Genomic DNA, 19,681 nt, shown 5'->3' on the forward strand with positions numbered 1-19,681 from the left:
TGCACGTGACCGTTCTCTGGCCCCGCCCATCCGCGCATGACATCATCCGCACCGTTCGTGTCACGTGATTGGTCTGTCATTATGGCTGCTTCCTGCGAAGTGACAGGTGGGTGTTACTGTTTGGTGAGCGTGGGTATTTTTATAAACATTATGCTTGCTGCTTTTGGTCTCGGGTTTTTCTTTTCCCCCAGATGGTAATGTTCGTTGTCTCATCATTTTCATTTCCCTACGAGTAATTGAACGTTTGTATTGCACCTGTGAAGTCTTTTGAATGGCTAGCCCTTGCTGCTGTTCTTTATCAAACGCCACTACTGAGATCAGGCTGTTTCTTTTACTGAAACCAAGAGAGAAAATGCTGGAAAATCTCAGTAGAGCTGGCAGCATCTGTAAAGAGAGAAAAGAGCTGACGTTTCGAGTCTAACTGACCCTTTGTCAAAACTGGGAGAAAGTGAGGTCTGCAGATGCTGGAGATCAGAGCTGAAAAATATGTTGCTGGAAAAACGCAGCAGGTCAGGCAGCATCCAAGGAGCAGGAGATTCGACGTTTCGGGCATAAAACGTCGATTCTCCTGCTCCTTTGTCAAAGCTGCCAGACCTGCTGAGGTTTTCCAGCATTTTCTCTTTAGATTTCAGATTTCAGCATCCATGGTAATTTGCTTTTATCTAGTTTCTTTTACTGCTCGCTCCCATTAAAATCATTGTTTCGTAAGCTGTTCATCTGGCGGCTTCTTTTTACGATACTCTCACCTCTCCCCTTTGAATTTTAACTGGAGAGTCAAGTGTGTACCTGGATCTATCTGGGACTAAATGAAAAACTTAAACAAACCATTGTTGTAGTGAACAATTTGCTATGACTATCAGGTTTACATTTTCCTACTAGTTGTTTGCTATCTTTGGCTAACACCGCAGTTATAACAATTGAAATTTGAGTACTGCACTTTTGATTGTTAGTTTTATTTTGCCCGTTTGGGCATTTTATGCTGGGCGTGTGCGATCCATTTTCTGATCCCCACTGTGGCCAGTGGGTTGCTGTCAACTGTTTGCATCTCAATACAGTCACAAACTTTCCTTGTCTCTTTTGAGTAGAAGACAATTTCTTTGACTTGGTTTCAAATGTTACCGTTTGATGTGCCTTTGGAAAAATAAACAGGATTAGTGTCTTTGAAACTGATTACTTGCTGGTTTTAAATTTTTTGAGAAGGGATTATCAAGATCGGCTTTTAGATGTTCAACATTAAGAGTTATACAGTCATAGAGATGTACAGCATGGAAACAGACCCTTCGGTCAACCTGTCCATGCCGACCACATATCCCAACCCAATCTAGTCCCACCTGCTAGCACCCGGCCCATATCCCTCCAAACCCTTCCTATTTATATACCTATCCAAATGCCTCTTAAATGTTGCAATTGTACCAACCTCCACCACAACCTCTGGCAGCTCATTCCATACACGTACCACCCTCTGCATGAAAAAGTTGCTCCATAGGTCTCTTTTATATCTTTCCCCTCTCACCCTAAACCTATGCCCTCTAGTTCTGGACTCCCCCACCCCAGGGAAAAGACTTTGTCTATTTATCCTATCCATGCCCCTCATAATTTTGTAAACCTCTGAGGTCACCCCCTCAGCCTCCAATGCTCCAGGGAAAACAGCCCCAGTCTGTTCAGCCTCTCCCTGTAGCTCAGATCCTCCAATGCTGGCAACATCCTTGTAAATCTTTTCTGAACCCTTTCAAGTTTCACAACATCTTTCCGATAGGAAGGAGACCAGAATTGCACACAATATTCCAACAATGGCCTAACCACTGTACAGCCACAACATGACCTCCCAACTCCTGTACTCAATACTCTGACCAATAAAGGAAAGCATACCAAACACCTTCTTCACTATCCTATCTACCTGCTACTACACTCTCAAGGAGCTATGAACCTGCACTCCAAGGTCTCTTTGTTCAGCAACACTCCCTTGGACTTTCCCATTAAGTGTATAAGTCCTACTAAGATTTGCTTTCCCAAAATGCAGCACCTCGCATTTATCTGAAATAAACTCCATCTGCCACTTCTCAGCCCATTGGCCCATCTGGTCAAGATCCTGTTATAATCTGAGGTAACCCTCTTCGCTGTCCACTACACCTCCAATTTTGATGTCATCTGCAAACTTACTAACTGTACCTCTTATGCTCGCATCCAAATCATTTATGTAAATGACAAAAAGTAGAGGGCCCAGCACCGATCCTTGTGGCACTCCACTGGTCACAGGCCTCCAGTCTGAAAAACAACCCTACACCACCACCCTCTGTCTTCTACCTTTGAGCCAATTCTGTATCCAAATGGCTAGTTCTCCCTATATTCTATTAGATCTAACCTTGCTAATCAGTCTCCCATGGGGAACCTTGTCGAACGCCTTACTGAAGTCCATATAGATCACATCTACTGCTCTGCCCTCATCAATCTTCTTTGTTACTGGGCAATGATTCAGTTTTTAAAAATGCACTCCCAAATTTGTATAAAAAGCCATGAAATACCATACTAAAAATCAAACCAAGATTATGAATACTTCTCTCAATATTGAGGTCAGTACACTCTTCATATATTGACTATGTTTCTGACGCCACAAATTGTATGCACAACCCTGGACTCCAAATTTAGAAGAAAAATGAAAAAATGCTACGCTTTTCCTGTTGTTATTGAATGGACTATATTCTCAGTACTGAAGTGATTGGTGGTCATTCGTTTGTTATTCATAGAGCTGGAGCAGTATAGGTATTGTAATGGTAGTCACTTAAATTTTGCTTATCAATACAGGACTGGTTAAACTTATATGCACGAATGCAATATTCTTCTCTACCAATATTTAGTGTCCACTATTATAGCAGTAAAGTGGCTGCAGATACAGCAATAAACATCAATTTTTAAATCTCACTTCTGAAAGCTCAAGTCAATTTGCACTCAATAGTAGAACCCTCACCAAAAGGTCAGTAGGTTGTTGGCTCAAGTCCCTGTGTTGAGAATTAAGCACAATAGCTATCTAGATGCTGAAGGAATGGTACATTGGAGGTGCTATATTTCAGAAAGGATGTAAAATGAGGCCCATCTAATATCTTGGGTGTATGTAAAATTACTTTTGGAATAAGAACAATTTCCCCTTGACGTTCTGGCTAATATTTACCCGTTAACTGTCACTAAACAGATTGTCTAGTCATTATTTCATCAAAGATTGTGAGACCTTGCTGTTCAGCAAGTGTCTACTAAGTTAGCACAGTGGCTTTACTTAACTGTTGTGGGGCACCCTGAGTTTATGAAAGTTCGTTCTTCTTTCAATTAATAGCCTGATGATGAGTTATATAAAAGTATTTTCTGTAAACTTTAAGTGACTGTGATTTCTCATGTGTCTTGGATGTACAGTTTTTGATGATTTTACTTGTCTTGAATTCCAGTGATGTTCAAAATAAAATGTTGTTTAATGTGTTTCTCCAATGCCCGAGTATTTTGTAGCCCAAGATTTGCAAACTGATTTTCTCTCTCCATCTTAAAATCTGGGTTTTCAAATTGCAATTAAAAGTTGACTTTAATGAACATTAATTATAAGCTTTTTTTTTAACAATTCCTAACTTTGAGAATTAATGGTAGGGCCATGGGGAGTGTTGCCAAATAAAGAGACCGAGGGTGCAGATTCATTGTTCTTTGAAAGTGGAGTCGCGGGTAGACAGGGTGGTGAAGAAGGCATTTGGCATGTTTGCCTTTATTGAGCACAACATTGAGTATAGGAGTTGGGATGTCATGCTGTGGCTGCACAGGACATTGGTGAGGCCACTTTTAGAATACTACATACAATTCTATAGGAAGGATGTTGTTAAATTTGAGAAGCTGCTGAAAAGATTTCCAAGGATGTTTCTGTGACTGGATGGTTTGAGCTATAGGAAGAGACTGCATAGTCTGGGGCTTTTTTTCCCTGGAGTGTCGGAAGCTGAGGGGTGACTTTGTAGAGGTTTATAAAATCATGAGATGCATGAAAAGGGTGAATAGCTAAGGTCTTTTTCCTAAGGTTGGGGAAGTCCAAAACCAGAGGGCATAAGTTTAAGATGAGAGTGGAAAGATTTTAAAAGGACCTGAGGGGTAACTTTTTCATGCAGAAAGTGGTGAATGTATGAAACGAGCTGTCAGAGGAAGTGGTCTAGGCTGGTACAATTACATCATTTTTAAAAGGCTTCTGGATGGGTATGAATAGGAAGGATTTGGAGGGACAAGGGCCAAATGCTGGTAAATAGGACTAGGTCTGGTTGGGATGTCTATTCGATGTGAACCACTTGGACTGAAGAGTTTGTTTCTGTGCAGTATGACTGTATAGGTAAACAGTCATTCCCTACATTTCTAATAAGAGGAACTGTATTTGGTGAAGAGGTTTAACTTTATCCATATGTACAGAAGAAAATCAGCTAATGCATTTGAGAAGGTTTAAAATCTGTCACAATTTTTCTACAAAGAAACTTACTGCTTCCATATATCTAATCAAATATCTTGTTGCTCATTTGCATGCTTTGGTTACCTAATATATTTTTCAAACTAAAAAGATACAACACAAAGCTTAACAGCAGAAATAGGAAATGAAAGTATGAATCATATGTTATTCTTATCTATGGATAATGCTAGAAAAGTGAAGTTCACAAATAGCATTGTAATTGGACACAGATTTTTTAAAATCTTCAGTCACCATGGAGAAAAAAGACAGTTCAAGAAAGAACTAAATAAAATGCCCAAAGTGACAAAGGTTGGAAGTCTGAATAATTCAGTGAAGAGAAACATTTGACGCCACTTTATTGAAGCTGATGTAAAAGGCTATGGAATTTTGGTCTCTACCTCAAAAGAGCTGGAATACAAAAAAGTAGAAATAGTATTACAATTGAATAGAGCTCTGATTTAGGATCTAGTGAACACCACTAAGAATATCAATGCAAGATTAATGATCCTTTGAAGATGATTAAAGTAGGCTAGCAAGAGCACACTGTTTGCTCTGGTGAAAGAGCCCAGAACATAATCTTAAAAATAGAGCTCAGCTATTCATAGGTAGGCCTGAAAGCACTTCCTAACACAATGGCTAACGCAAGCCTGGAACTGTCTCCCAAAAAGCTGTTGATGTTGGGTCTTTTGAACATTTCAGAACTGAGATTGCCTAACAAAAATCTATCAATGGCATGAGTATATATGAAATTAAGATACAGATCCATCATGATTTTATTGAGTGACGGGAGATTCAAGGTGCTGAATGGCCTCCTCCTGTTCCTGTGTCACAATATAGATTACAAAACAGTGCGCAATCAGTTCTTGTACTCACATTTATGATGGCAGAACTTGTATATTGCATTTGCTGCAGTGACAGTTACCACAAATAGTCTATGCTCTTTGTCAATAGAATGTTTGTTTGATTGCAGTTAATTGCATCAGACAGATGGCACATCAGACTACTCAGCTCAACTACCTGGCAAGTGGTTCTACATTTTAATTCAGCAAAATTATGCTATTGGTAGTACTATAATATCAGTGATTGTGTATTAGTCAACCAATTGTTTTCAGTAGAATTTTTGTATTTAATTTGTTGCTTCTAAACTGGAAATGAATTGACTTGTGGCTCCTGCATGCAATCTATTCTAATCTGGTGGCATTTCTAAGCAGTACATGGTGTGTCGAACAAATTGTTGAATTTCACCCTTGTATCTGACTTATTGAGACTCCTTTGACTGATTTACGAGTGGATGAAAAAGCCTCACCTGGCACTTTTAGCTTATAATTTAACTGTAACTAATGCAGTCTACGTTACAATCTCTGTTCCAGGTCTGACAGTCAGTTAGATCTACCCAGTTGCAAAAGTTGGAAGAAAGTCCAATGAAAGGGAACATTCAACATCACAATTTCTGCCAGATGAAATGGAACCCCAGACACTTTTCAGGATTCTACAATAATTAAAACTTTCTTCAATACGGTGTACGCCATAAGAAAAGTCTTGCAGCAATGTTGAAAAATCCAGTGTTTGTGGAGTCATTCATTGTTTTCATCATCGTGTTGTCTGTCCATGCTGTGATCTGGAACCTCTTTACCTGGTGCACACTTGCCTTGGCGATTCAAGCTTATTACGTTCAGCACAAGTGGGACAGGTTACTGAAATCCGGAAATGCTGTTTTTCAATATAGATCAGCCTTTAGTAGTGGCCTGCTGCCAGCCAGTGTGGTTTTGCCTTTGCTAGGAATTGTATTAAAGGAGCAGTGGGAAACTGTTGGAAATGTACAGTTCGAGCGGTTCTGCACCATGTGTTCAGCTGCAGGAATGGCCATTGCTCTGTTTATCTCATTACTGGGTTTGGGCCTCACAAAGCCTCGGCCCACGAATACCAGCATTGTGTACGGTTTTGCAGCCAGTGCCATAATATATGCCCTGAAGCACGCTCTTGCAGTGTCTGAAGTCATCGAAATCCTGGAGATACTATTGATTTTTGTCTATCTTTCTCTCATTGTCCTTTATATCATGCCACGAAGCTTCACACCAGGAGAAGTTATGTTGTTCTTGTCAGGTTTGAGCATAGTTACCAACCAGCTCATCAAACGCTCTTTGACTTTTGGAGATGGTAGATGCGATCCACTTGCATCATTCCTCTTGGTAACTGTGGTTGGAATGGCCCTCCTGGGATTTATTTTCGCTCTCATGTACTGTTTCATGGACTCTAAAACCTGGGTTTCATCACTGATTTTCCATGTGACCACTTTGGCTTTTGGAATGGGAATCATGGTGCCCTGGTTCTACCGGCTGACCAGAAACCATCTTTTTCCTTGGCTTCTCAACTTCCTTACAGCAACCAGCACAAGGATCTACCTACTGAGCTACTGGATCACACTGGCATTTTTTGCTTCTGTCATTGTCTTTCATCAGAACAGTAAGCAATCATCTGGGTCTAAAAAGTACAAAGCTTCAACTGCTATAAGGAAAAGTTTTCATTTCATCATAGTGGCAACCTATGTCCCAGGTCTCATCTATGATCGTTCACTACTCTATGTTGCTGCTGTGGTTTGCTTTGCTGCATTTGTGACGTTGGAATATATAAGGCATTTTAGGATTAAACCACTAGGAATGATGTTGAGACCAATGCTGGCCCTGTTCCTTGATGATCGTGATAGTGGTCCTTTGATCCTGACACACATTTACCTGCTATTAGGACTGACCCTGCCTGTATGGCTTTTCCCTGGAGTGTTTGCCCCACAGAGCTCTTTCTCAGGAGAAGTAGCACTGGCTCCATATGCTGGAGTTCTAGCTGTGGGAATTGGCGATGCATTGGCTTCTGCTATTGGAAGCACAATGGGAGAAGTTAAGTGGCCTGCAACTAAGAAAACCTTTGAAGGAACAGCAACTTCTGTCTTTGCCCAAATCATCGCTGTTGCTTTGATTCTGATCTTTGATAAAACAGTGAGTTTGAATGGCAGCTACACCTGGATTGTGGGATCTATTGTTATAGTCTCCCTATTAGAAGCGTACACTGATCAAATAGACAATCTTTTATTGCCCTTGTATCTTTTCCTTATGCTAATGGTTTGATTGAGACAGTTGGATGTACACTAATGTTGCAGCAAATTCAGGGGCAGATACTACCCAAAAAAAAGGAAATCATAATATTTGAAGGTGATTCCAAAACAAATTAATGTTGAACTGACAAATTATTATTTTAAAACAATGATAACTGTAATACAAAAGAATGTGTTAACGCTTTTCCCGATAGTGAATTCATTCCCTGAAGTGAAATTAAGCCCAACACACAAGGAAAGTCCCTTAGTTTGTTCCCTGGTTTGGATTGATTTAAACAGCCTCGCCCTGACTTGGGAAATTAATTAATTACATCAGCCAGAGCATCCAGAATCTATAAAGAAAGGAAGATCTTGAATCTTCAGACACAGCCTTTCATTTTAGCAATGAATGAAGAATTGTGCCTTAAACATCAGAATGGTAAAGGTCACAACTGCTGTTTTTTCACATGGACCTCAACACATTATCAGTTTGAAGAGAGAGATCTTGTCAAGTGGTATTTTCTCTGTTCAGTAAAAATGAAACAAAAATAGTGCATCCCAACCATTGATATGTCAATCTTTATATTTCTGATATTCGATTAACTGTGACTGACTAGTATTTTTTTTTCATGCAGTTGGAAGTCACAATTCACAATAAAATACTGCAGCTGTTGAAATTCTGAGACAAACATCAACATTACTGGAAACACTCCGCAAGAAGTATGGTGAAAAGAAAAGGTTAATATTTCAGGTCTAATCTTTTCATGTTCTGAATCAAAGATTAGAGCAGAAGGATTAACTTTTCACCTCCTTTTAACCTCCTGTCTGACTTACTGAGTCCTCCCAGAATGTTCTGTTTCGATTCCAGATTTTCAACGTCTACATATTTCATTACCATTCCTGACCACTATCCAGTAAATCCTGATGATGAAAGGTTCTCATGTGGATTTTAGGCAAGGATGGCTTTGATCTGAATATAAAATGTCCTTTCACTAACCCAACCTGGTATTATCAAATGTAAAGAGAATAGGGAAAAGATTATTAAAACTTGCTTTTTAAAAACAAGGTATTGATTCAAGAAAAAAATCTCAACTAGCAGATCTTGTGATAATACTGTATTTTACATGTGTGTTGCTGATATTTGCTGATTGAGGTGTATTGATCACACACAACCATCTGCAAACTTAGTCATGTGACTTATGCCTGATGGACCTTAAGATTTTATTGCACGGAAGATCATAGCTAAAATTTATATGTATCGGAAAATGGAATGAATATTAATTCTTACTGAAACCACATCAACCAGGAACAGTACAAAGGGGTATGGTTGGTACTTGAGTAACCTGGAACAATGCAGAACATTTAGAAAGTATACACTGCAATTTGTAACTGTTATACTTCACAAACATAAGCAAATTGTGATCTGTCATTGGAGAAAGAAGCAGTGAACAGACTGAAGATCTTTATCAGGGTGATTGGAGAGAAGGTTAGGTGGGTAAAGATTTGGTGAGTCACTCAATCAAGGTCACTAGTATCTACGTTACAGGAACTGGTCCAGAAAACAGAGACCTGGAAGTCAGTTGCCAGTCATTCAGCAATGGTTACTGCATAATGATGCAGAAAAAAAACAGAAAGGGAATTAGAAAAGTGATTCAATCCTGCTGTGCCATTCAATATGATCATACGTGATCATTTTCTCGAATGCCATTTTTCCTGCACCTTATCTGTTTATCTCAGCTTTAAATAGTGATGGAGCATCCATAACCCTTATCCTTTGAGTGAATCCATTTCTCCCCAACACTTCCAAAAAATTGCACCTTAGCCTGAGATTGTGCCCATATTCTTGATTTCCCACCCAACAGAAACAATCTCATTGTCTACCCTGTCAGGTCCATGATTCTAAAAGCTCTGGTTTTGGTTTGGTGTAAACATTTAACTTTTTATGCCCTTATTAAATACCTTAGATACATTCCTTAGGACAAATGCACTTTTTAAATGTAAGTTTTTCATGCAAGTAACAAAAAAGTGAGAAAGACAGATACTTCGCCCAACTATCTCTCAGACACATGCACAAAAAATGCTTACGAATGATCTTTAGTTACTAAAGAACAAAATCATAACTACAATACATTTTGCACTAATTTATATTTAAACATCAGTGCTTTTCTTTGACTGATATGTGATGAGTCACATTCCAAATTTCACCATTTCAACTTGTGGTTGTTAGTCTGTCCCATGTTTTCTAATTGGGCAGTAGTTAACACCCACTCGAGAAATTTCATCTCCAGGATGAAAGAAATCACTACCTCAATGATTGGCTGGTGAACATTTGAATAATTGTTTCTGGGTGGGTGGGAAAAAGTGAAATATTGCTGCTTATTGTAGAACATACGTTTCAGCATCTATGTCTATGTGGTCAAATATCTGTTTAAATGGTTACTTCAAATAGTGCATAAATGGGGGAATTGCTGGTTTTACTCATAATGTCACTAAACTAATAATCCAGATGCCCAGGCTAATGCTCTGGGCACATGGGTTCATCCCATCGTGGTAGAGAATAGAATTTAAACAAATTAATAAATTTTAATATGAAGATAGTCTCATGGTCACTATAATTGAGACTATCAACAATTGTTCTAAAAACCCATCTGGTTCACAAATGGTCCTTTGGGAAGAAAATCTGCCATTCTTCCTTGTTCTAACCTAGATGTGATCATGGACCCACAACAATGTGATTTACTCTTAACTGCCCTTTCAAATGAAGCACTCGGTTCAAGGGCAATTAGGGGTGGGCAAGGCAAATGCAACACCAATATCCCATGAAGGAATAGAGAATATTAAGAGAGTTATATGAGAAAATAATTTATCAGGTCATGGAATAAGCTAAGCATCTTGGTCTTCATTACAACCTAGTGACACCAGTTGAGAAAGATGTCTGCATCAATGTCAGGTTGGTTCAAACTTGGTTGTGATGTATTTATAATAAGGTGGGCTTGTAAGTGACCACAGGTCAATACACTGAGTACTTGTCGAATGAGAGGAGCAGCAAGTGAATACCTACAGCGGAGATGGCAGAAGACCAAACAATTTTATACTGAGGTTTTTCCGTACGGTTAGTCATCCAAGCTTGTAGTTCATTCCAAGAAAATTAAGCACACCTCATTGAATACAACAAAATGAATGTTGTCTCTTATTACTTCAGTTTGCTGAAGGACTGATACATTCAAGCACTGTTCTACACAAGTTGCTTGCTTTTTCTTTAAATTATGATCTGCGCTGTAAAATGATTGTTGACTTCAAGAAATTTACTGAAATTAAATTTCTTGATAATAAACCTTTGATAAGATGCATGCATAACTTTATAATCACAAAAGATTTGGAAGCAGAAGATCTTGGGAGACTACAAAATACTAATAAACTATGTAAAAATGATTCTATAGTTAAATTCTGTGTGCTGCAATTACTGAATACATGCTTTGTTAACTTCTGATATGTAAAAAAACTTCATGTAACTTGCATGGTGCCTGACAGTTAAATAAGAATTTTCATTTTACAATGTTGCACTGATAGCAATCTGTTTTAACATGGCTATTGTCTACTAGTTGTAATGAATCATGAATATTTGTTTTTAATAGCTTTTTCTCCCTTCTGGCCTATTCCAATGTTACTTTTGCTTCCTCTGACACATTCTCCCACACTCTGTCCGTTGCTTGTACCCTTTTCCCAGTCCTCCTATTCCATCTATTTTCAGTGATGAGAAGAAATCCCTATGCCATGTGTCTGCATTTTCACAGCCAATAACATTCAGCTATCATAGGCTGATCACTGTTATTGTATTTCACAGAGGAAACAAGATTCTGAAATCATCCCTAAGAATGTGGCACAGTGGTTAGCACTGCTGCCTCGCAGTGCTCGGGACCGGGTTCAATTCCTGCCTCAGGCAACTGTCTATGTGGAGTTTGCACATTCTCCCAGTGTCTGCATGGGTTTTCTCCGGGTGCTCCGATTTCCTCCCACAGTCCATGGGAGGTGAATTGGCCATGCTAAGTTGCCCGTAGTGTTAGGTGCATTAGTCTGGGGTAAATGTAGGAGAATGGGTCCGGATGAGATGCCTTTTGGAGAGTCAGTGTGGACTTGTTGGGCCGAAGGGCCTGTTTCCCACACTGTAGGGAATCTAAGAAAAGCCATTGGAATAAGAAGGGGGGAAGTGGGGGAAAAAAAGAGGAAAGGAATCTAACCAGTGATTTCAACATCCCATGACAAATTTTAGAAATACCCATGCACTCAGATATCAAAACTTGACAGTGTAAAGAATTTATAATTTTATATCCTTTGTTCAAGCTTGAACTAATAAAGTGGTTAAGCAAAACCCACTGAACTCTGAGTCATACAGCATGGAAACAAACCCTTTCTCAGTGCTTCTATTTACATGCTAGCCAACTGAGAAAGACCTCCATAGATGCACCATGTTTAATGTCTACAATATATTAACAGTACAGATTGCAGTGTAATTCATACACCAGCCTTTTTTTTCCCACCCCATCTTTAAATATGATGCAGTTTAAATGTTCTCTCTCTGAACAAGCTGCACTTCATTAATATATTGATCACTAACTTTCAATGTTATCCTTACACTGATTTGTATTGTAGTGAAGTATGGAAGGTTTGCACTGTATTCACTGGAAGTATAAAATGTCAGACAAGAATAAATCAATCTATTGATCATTCATGCTGTATTAATGGTTTTCTTTTTTTCATTCTTATAATATTAGCTCTCTTTCGTTACTATTTCCATACCTGGGGGATCAATAAGACACTACCAAACTTGTAAACAAGTTCCCCAAGACTTGATTAATTCTAATGAATGTTTGAGTATCTGAGCCAAGATTCTCAGGCATCCAAGCAAGATTCACAACTTAATTTCTCACAAGTTTACTCCAGCATACTGACAGAATCAGCCTCAATGAGATATTGAAAATAAAATACTGTGGATGTTGAAAATCTGAAATAAAAACAGAAACCATGGAGAAATTCAGCTGGTCTGGCAGCATTTGTGGAGAATGAAACAGTTAACATTTTGAGTTTGTTAGGGCTCCTCTTTGCCTCAATAAGACCTTTTATTAGAGGTTGCATGATACAAATTTCCAGCTGAACAATTTTTTTTTAAAATTAATTTAGTTTCTTAAAAGAGGATAAAGCAAAGCACAAGATAGATGAATTGTAGCTTTATTCCAGAATAGGTAAAATATGTGGTCAAGACAAATCACAGTAACAGTAAGAAAGATAATTGCAGAAGGATACAATTTGCTTAAATCCATGATCAATGCCACAGAAAGATAGTTCATATGCTGTGATTTAATTTGTAAATATACTCTCAACACAATCTAAAATATTATACATTCCAGCTAGCAGCACAATACATTACATCTGTGCACATAATGTCTTTCTGTATTGTATTAGCTCTGTTTAAAATGATGAAATTTAAGTGTATAAAAGTGGGAATGGTAGTTCTGGAGTTGGCTGCAACCTGGAATTGAGAAAAGAAAAAGCATAATTAGCACATTTATCTAAACAACAATGAGCAAGTTTATTCAGTCTTACACTGTCTCATTTGATGGAATTATATAATGTTACAGCCCATACAGGCTCATTATGCCTATATGACTTGATTGATAATTGTCTTACTGCTCTTTTCATTCCCCACTACAGCCCTGTAATTCCTTTCCCCTCCAAGTATTTCTTCAATTCTCTTTTCAAAGTTAATCTGCTTTCACTCCCATTTCAAGCAGTGCATTCCAGATGGCAGCAACTTCAAAAAAGCTCAACTTTTTGCCTGTGTGTCTTCTGCCAATCTGCAAAAATGTTCATTCCAGAATTGAACACAATATTTTAGTTAAGGCCTAACCAGTGTTTTGTACAGGTTTTTGCAAGGTTTGTGAAGGTTTTTATAACATCTGTACCTTGAAACATATTTTTTGAAAGAATAACCTTCTGAACTTTTGTTTCAAGTACTAATGTGCAAAAGCGGCTGCTGTACTTTCCTTCCCATGTGGCACAGAATGATTGAATGAATGGTGGATTGAAATGAAATGAATGGGTGAGCTGGAATGAACTAAAGAAGTAAATTGTCCAGATTCCTCACCACTAGCTAGGATTACCAATATCAGTCCAGGAAGCAGAGGGCAGCAGTTCCCTTTAATTGAGTTTTCTAACTCAGCCCAGGCAGGAGATGACACATTTTCAGAGCAGCATATTCTCTTCCTGTTGATCAAATACAAAACCTGACCAATAAACCTTCCAGCAGACTAATTGTGGTGGAATTCTCCATTCAGACTAGACCTCCATTGCTTGACAAAGGAAGAAATATTCAGCAGGTGGGTTTAATTAAATGTAGGAAAATATCCAAACTAATGTAATAAAAACAACATTGGAATCTTGTAAATGCAACTGCACTCACCAGTTCTCCTTACTCCAGTGACTATCCTGGGATTCCATCAGATGGAAGGCATAGACATGCCGTGATTTATTTGACATGTTTCGAGCACTTTTGTGCACAACTTCCCCATGAATAAGGATAAGACCACCTGCATACAAAAAACATCCAGCATCAGGCAATTTAGACAGTGTCTTAATCAAATTAACATTCAGGTTAAGAGCATTATTCATACATGCCTTTACATATTTAAATTGCAGCAGAGTTACTATTAAATAAAAAATAGTCCCTCGAGCACTCAGACCCAGAAGGGTTTTCTGCCTGCACAGCTAGAAATCCAGGCATCTATATTACAGGGTGTAATCTCCCTTCCCAACATCAGGTCAAGAAACCCTGCAACTTAAAGCCACAGATGCTATTTGAAAACCTTCTCTCAGCTGTAATTGAGAAATTCAAAGCATCAGTAATGCTCACATTGTGAAAACACCAGGTAATTTTAGTGTCTAAAACTACTGAATGTCAAGAAAGGTGGAATAATTCAACACTCCTATCAGTTCGATTGGAAGTTCAATTGGAGTCAATAGCTGATGGTGTTATTGATCTTTCACCTGCTTTACTTTCAAACACCAGCTGATAAATGCTCACCAGGCCTGCTTCGAGGTCTACGCAGAAAATGCATTCCAGCAAACTCTCAGGTGGTGTCCTAGAGTCAAGTGTCAATTCATTTTTGCTTCCTTCCAATTGGTCAAGTCTTGTTGCCTCCCCTCTCATATCCTTCCTCCCATCCCTATGTATGCACCCCCATAGTGCAAGAAATCAGGGATGCCAGACCATTTCCTGCCATAGGATTGAACATTGCTTTACAACTTAGATAAAGTCAAATCCATGTCATTGCATAGAATTTTTAACCAGTGTTTTGAAGATTATCTGCAATATTTTCTTTTGCTTTCCTGTGAAAATCAGAAGAGTTACATCGCTCATAGACTAATTAATATCAAGAGTTAGAGAAGCCAAGTCTATTATAGTAATTTATTCTCATAGTTATTCAGATGATAACTAGTATTTTTGGCATCAGAGGCATTCAAATACACTACTTGTAACATTCCCTGATATTACATCACTAGAATTAACTCCATGCTGCAGCCAACAATAGAGATACAAAGCATTACAATCAATCTTCATTACCATTTCAAATTCACAACTACCTTTTTTAACAGGAACTGGGATAAATTCATTGTCTGGATAATCAGGTTGCTCTCCAATAAATTTGAGCAAAGGATATTCTCCTTTAGGGGCACGTAACATCCTCCGAGTAATACCAGCTGTCAAGTCAGAAAGAAACAAAGTTTTGTATATTGGGTATGAAGCATGAGTTGATATTTCAAACAGCAATTTCTCTTATGTGTGAATTTTCCTGTTCCACCTTTTTTTTCTACTTCCTATAGCCCAGCTTAGGAAAGCTTTGGGGAGAAAAACACAAAGAATTGATTGAGGACTCTATCTTCCTGATCTCACTACTCTGCCCATAGAATGGCTTCTGTCCAGGACAAAGCAGGATGCTTGATTGGGACCCTATACATCACCTTAAATATTCACTCCCTCCACCATTAATGCACAGTGGCAACAGTGTGTTTCATCTACCAAACGCACTGCAGCAACACAAGGTTCCTTCAACAGCATCTTCCAATCCCATAAACTCCTCCACTAGGAAGAAAAAGAGTAACAGAAGCATGGGACCACCACCTATAAATTCCCCTACAAGTCACACACCATGCCAAATTGGAACTAAATCCCTGACCCTTTACTTGTTACTGAGTCAAAACCTTGGAACTATTATCACAACTCTTACCACACCACATGGATTGCAGTAGTTCAAGAACATAGCTCACTATCACCTTCTCCAAAGGCAACTAGGAATTGGTAATAAATGCTGGCCCCGCCAGTAATGCCCAAATCCCATGAACAAATTCAAAACAAAACTTCACCAATACCACAGATGTGATTGCATTTCATAACTAACAGATGATGTCAAGGTCCAAAGGTGGTTTAAATAGGCAGTTCCACTAAAACAGAATCCAGATATTGATGTGAGAGACATCAAGTCGCTGAGATTAATACCTGTGTGTGAGCCAGGAATGAACCAAAGACAGCTATTCTCCTCAGTTGCATCCTCCAATGCAATCCAAAACCCGACAATACGTCCAAGAGGTTCTGTATATAGGAAGGAGGCATCCTGATGCGGGTTTACTGTGGACAGTGAGAACAAGATAAATTAGAGAGTATTCAGGGATGATTTGGTTGTCATCAAAATCAGGTCATCAATTTACAGCAAATCCATACTCTTAGAAACCAAAAGCAGGAGTAGGACAATTAATCTTCCAGGCTGATCTATCATTTAATATGATCACACTTGAGCTTCTATCCAAATTCCATATTCCCACTTTCTCTCCATACCCCTTGATACCTTTATATATTTATCAATCTCTTTCTTAAATATACTCAGTGATGTGAGTTCCACAGCCTTCTGTGGTAGTCAATTCCACAGGTTGACCACCCTCTGATTGCAGAAATGTTTCCTCTTCTCAGCCCTAAATAGTTCTAAATAGTTTTTCCATATCCCCTTGGTCCTAGACACCCCAACCAGGGCACACATTCTCCACGTATCTAGTTTGTCTAGCCCTCTTAAATTTGTGTATATTTCAATCAGATCCCTTCTCACTCTTCTGAACTCTAATGAGTACCAGTGCAGTTGAACCAATCTGTCCTCATATGATAGTCCTGCTATTCTCAGTATTAGCTTAGTGAATCTCTGTTGCATTCCCTCTATGACAAATAGTTCCCTACCTAGGGAAACCAAAACTGCACACGACACTCCAGATGTGTTCTTACCAAGTCCCTCTATAACTGTAGTGGGACATTCCTACTTTTGAATTCAAACACTGTTGAGGTTAACTCAGTTGATCAGGAGAGGGCACCCTACCATTTCCTCTCTGAATTCTCACAAGAGTCTGTCACTACATCAGCAATGGTACCTCACATCCCTCCCACTGTTTAAAACAAAAGTGACAGAGGAAGAAAAGTAATCAATCTAGTTATGAGATGATTGTTAAAGAAAGACAAGATATAATTGTAAAATATCAGTTATGCTTATTGCATTGGGAATATTATTCTCTTCATTGTTATCCAGTGATATTGACAGAGCAAACACAGGGACAACTAAGTGGTAAGTTTGTGGTGTTACAGGAAAGGTGGTTTGGCCATACCTTCACCACCAATTTGTGGTTGCTGAAGAAGGGAAAAAAAACAGAGAAACATGTTGTTAGCATTTTGTACAAGCTTACATTACAGTAGAGTGCTCTCATGATACAAGAGCTTATATTACAGTAGAGTGTTCATGACAATTAACACAGGATTCAACTGATTAACTTCAGCCACCTGACATAACCTGTAGCGTCTCCGTGACAGACACATGGTCATCTCATGCACTACATCATCAAGTAGGTCTAGACATCTGCATAAACCCACGGGATAATGTCTCAGAACATTACAAAAATGATCATATGTGACGTTAGAATTAAATGTCGGAGTGGGTTTCCTAGAAACTTTTAGTGCAGAATCTCCCCAGGTCCTGAACAATCTGGGATCAGGTGAGGAATTCAGGAGAATCATGGGAGAACTTGGGGGAGACCTTTCTCGATGCCTGGAGTAACAGCTTTCCAACTGAGTTCTGAATATCAAGACCAAATCCTTGCTATGAGTGATGAAAGGCTTATTAGTGGGGATTATTGATTATTATTACTCTCATTACCATCTAATCTCACTTCATTAATGTGCAAGTTCCTATTGTACTGCAAACTGGTTAGAAGCTAGATACTGAGAATTCCTGACATGAAAGTTGGAGTGGGTGTCTGGTGACTCCAGCTCATCACTTGCTCCTTTGGACCTCCATCTTGGTCAGCTGGTATGAATGCCACAGGGCATTGTCCATGGCATTGGCCATACATACTCTACATCCACATATATTGAAATGTGACACATGCCAGCCTCTTTGCACTATCGTGGGACATTCCAATCCACTCACAGTACACTCCTGCACTTTAATCCTGCACTGTGGAGTACACCTGCACCTCTCATTGCAATGCAATTGGAAGGACAGTTTATGTGCAGGGACAGGCACCCAGTTTGCAGAATGGATAAGCATGACAGTATTCTGTCTTGCTTAGCTGGTTAGAGCAGACACAAAGCCAGACGAGTTGTGAGCTGTCACCAGTGTGAACATATTACTGGAGGGCAAAGTGTTATGTGAATCTCAGACCTAGTTCCAAGTGCCTTCAAAGCACATACACTACATATGCTTCAGTCAATTGGCTATGCCTCAGAATAGAAGGGTTGCAGTCTTCAGTTGAGTCAAAAGGTCCCAGTACCTTCAGTAATGAGCAGCATCCACTCACAGTTAGTAGCTTGTGCAGTCAGTTATCTATTTGAGGTATTCAAGGTCGGGGCCCATGTCACTGGAGTCCGGAAAGTGGGACCACAGTCGGTACTGGGTATCAGTAGCATGAGCAAGGAATAGTGGAGTGAGAGTCAAGGGGACTGTTGGGAGATAGAGTGAATCAACACTGGGGATTATAGGCAGCAGAAAAGATGCAGGGGATTGTAGGTAGCTGAGGAGACAAAGACAGTGAAGGTTGGAAAAATGATACATAAAGAGGGTGAGCAATAGTCCATGGGAGGACATTGTGGCTATGGAGGGGAGAGAGGTGTGTGCTAGGTGTGTACAACGGCCTCAAGGAGGAGACTATGGAGCCTCATGGTGGGCATCCCCAAATTGTAGTGAGGATGTTTGTGAAGTAAGGAATAGAGGTGGAGTCTTCATTAAATGTGGGGCTTTGGTCAAGCTGTACTATCCAGGAAGTGCCAGTAGAAATGGAAATAGGGGTTTGGGGGAAGGGAAGGGGTGACGTCCAAGCCAAGCCCACTACTCATGGTGTCCAGCATGATCTGTGTCTCCTTCCAAGGTCTGATGATTCCTAAAAGTGACCAGTGAATGGAAAATAACTGCGACCACACCCGAAATGGACAGAGTTAGCGTCAGCCAAAAATGCATGCTCCACTTCTGTGCAATTGGAGATCTTTCAGGACATTTGCCACAATGTAACTATTCACATCATTTACAATTATATCATTATGCATGTGAGATGCATTTGCTGGTCACAAGTAATGCCAACCATGTCACCTGTCATTGCAGATTGCTGGTAGGCATCTCTACAAAGCACAAGTAATCATAGGGAACACAATCAAAGGAGGCATTTGCTGGCCACAGTGCACACAACTATTGCAAGACCACCTAGCGTACAAAGGAGCACCTGAACTTAAAGTATAATCCTTCTTTATATGCAATGGTGCTTTATGTAGGTGACATTGGGCTGGCAGGAGAGGGGTTAGTCTGCATTCAGCACAACAGTATGCCATCCATTGTCACATAACCCATGGAGTACTCGTTGAAATAAGGTCTATGTCAAAGTGCCAAGAAGAGTCAATACATGGCCCTCCTTGTCTGAATGCACCATGTCTCACTATTGATGGATATGTTAAACTGTAATACGTAAGGGATGTGATTTTTAACTGCACCCATTGCTAAGTCCCTGCTCCATCTGTTACGCTTCACACACAGGTATGATCATTGCTGTTGCTGCCATGCATGAGG

The 19,681-nt window shown here is 39.4% G+C and overlaps 2 protein-coding genes across 2 annotated transcripts in view; one reads left to right on the plus strand and one right to left on the minus strand.

Annotated features, from left to right (window-relative positions):
• The first annotated feature begins 62 nt into the window (after positions 1-62).
• Positions 63-12,125, plus strand: dolk (dolichol kinase). Its single transcript, XM_060841482.1, has 2 exons — positions 63-106; positions 5,827-12,125. The coding sequence occupies exon 2, from the start codon at positions 6,004-6,006 to the stop codon at positions 7,573-7,575; it is 1,572 nt and encodes a 523-aa protein (XP_060697465.1). The 5' UTR covers positions 63-106; positions 5,827-6,003; the 3' UTR covers positions 7,576-12,125.
• An 861-nt stretch (positions 12,126-12,986) lies between these two features.
• Positions 12,987-19,681, minus strand: part of phyhd1 (phytanoyl-CoA dioxygenase domain containing 1) — a 30,082-nt gene continuing 23,387 nt past the window's right edge. Inside the window, exons 7-11 of the mRNA XM_060841225.1 lie at positions 17,238-17,259; positions 16,093-16,221; positions 15,180-15,296; positions 13,999-14,125; positions 12,987-13,068 (exon numbers count right to left, since the gene is read on the minus strand). Coding sequence (XP_060697208.1) covers positions 13,023-13,068; positions 13,999-14,125; positions 15,180-15,296; positions 16,093-16,221; positions 17,238-17,259 — 441 coding nt within the window. The 3' untranslated portion in view covers positions 12,987-13,022. The remainder of the gene's footprint in view (positions 13,069-13,998; positions 14,126-15,179; positions 15,297-16,092; positions 16,222-17,237; positions 17,260-19,681) is intronic.

This window comes from Hemiscyllium ocellatum, chromosome 21, assembly GCF_020745735.1.
Source record: "Hemiscyllium ocellatum isolate sHemOce1 chromosome 21, sHemOce1.pat.X.cur, whole genome shotgun sequence".
NCBI lineage: Eukaryota > Metazoa > Chordata > Chondrichthyes > Orectolobiformes > Hemiscylliidae > Hemiscyllium > Hemiscyllium ocellatum.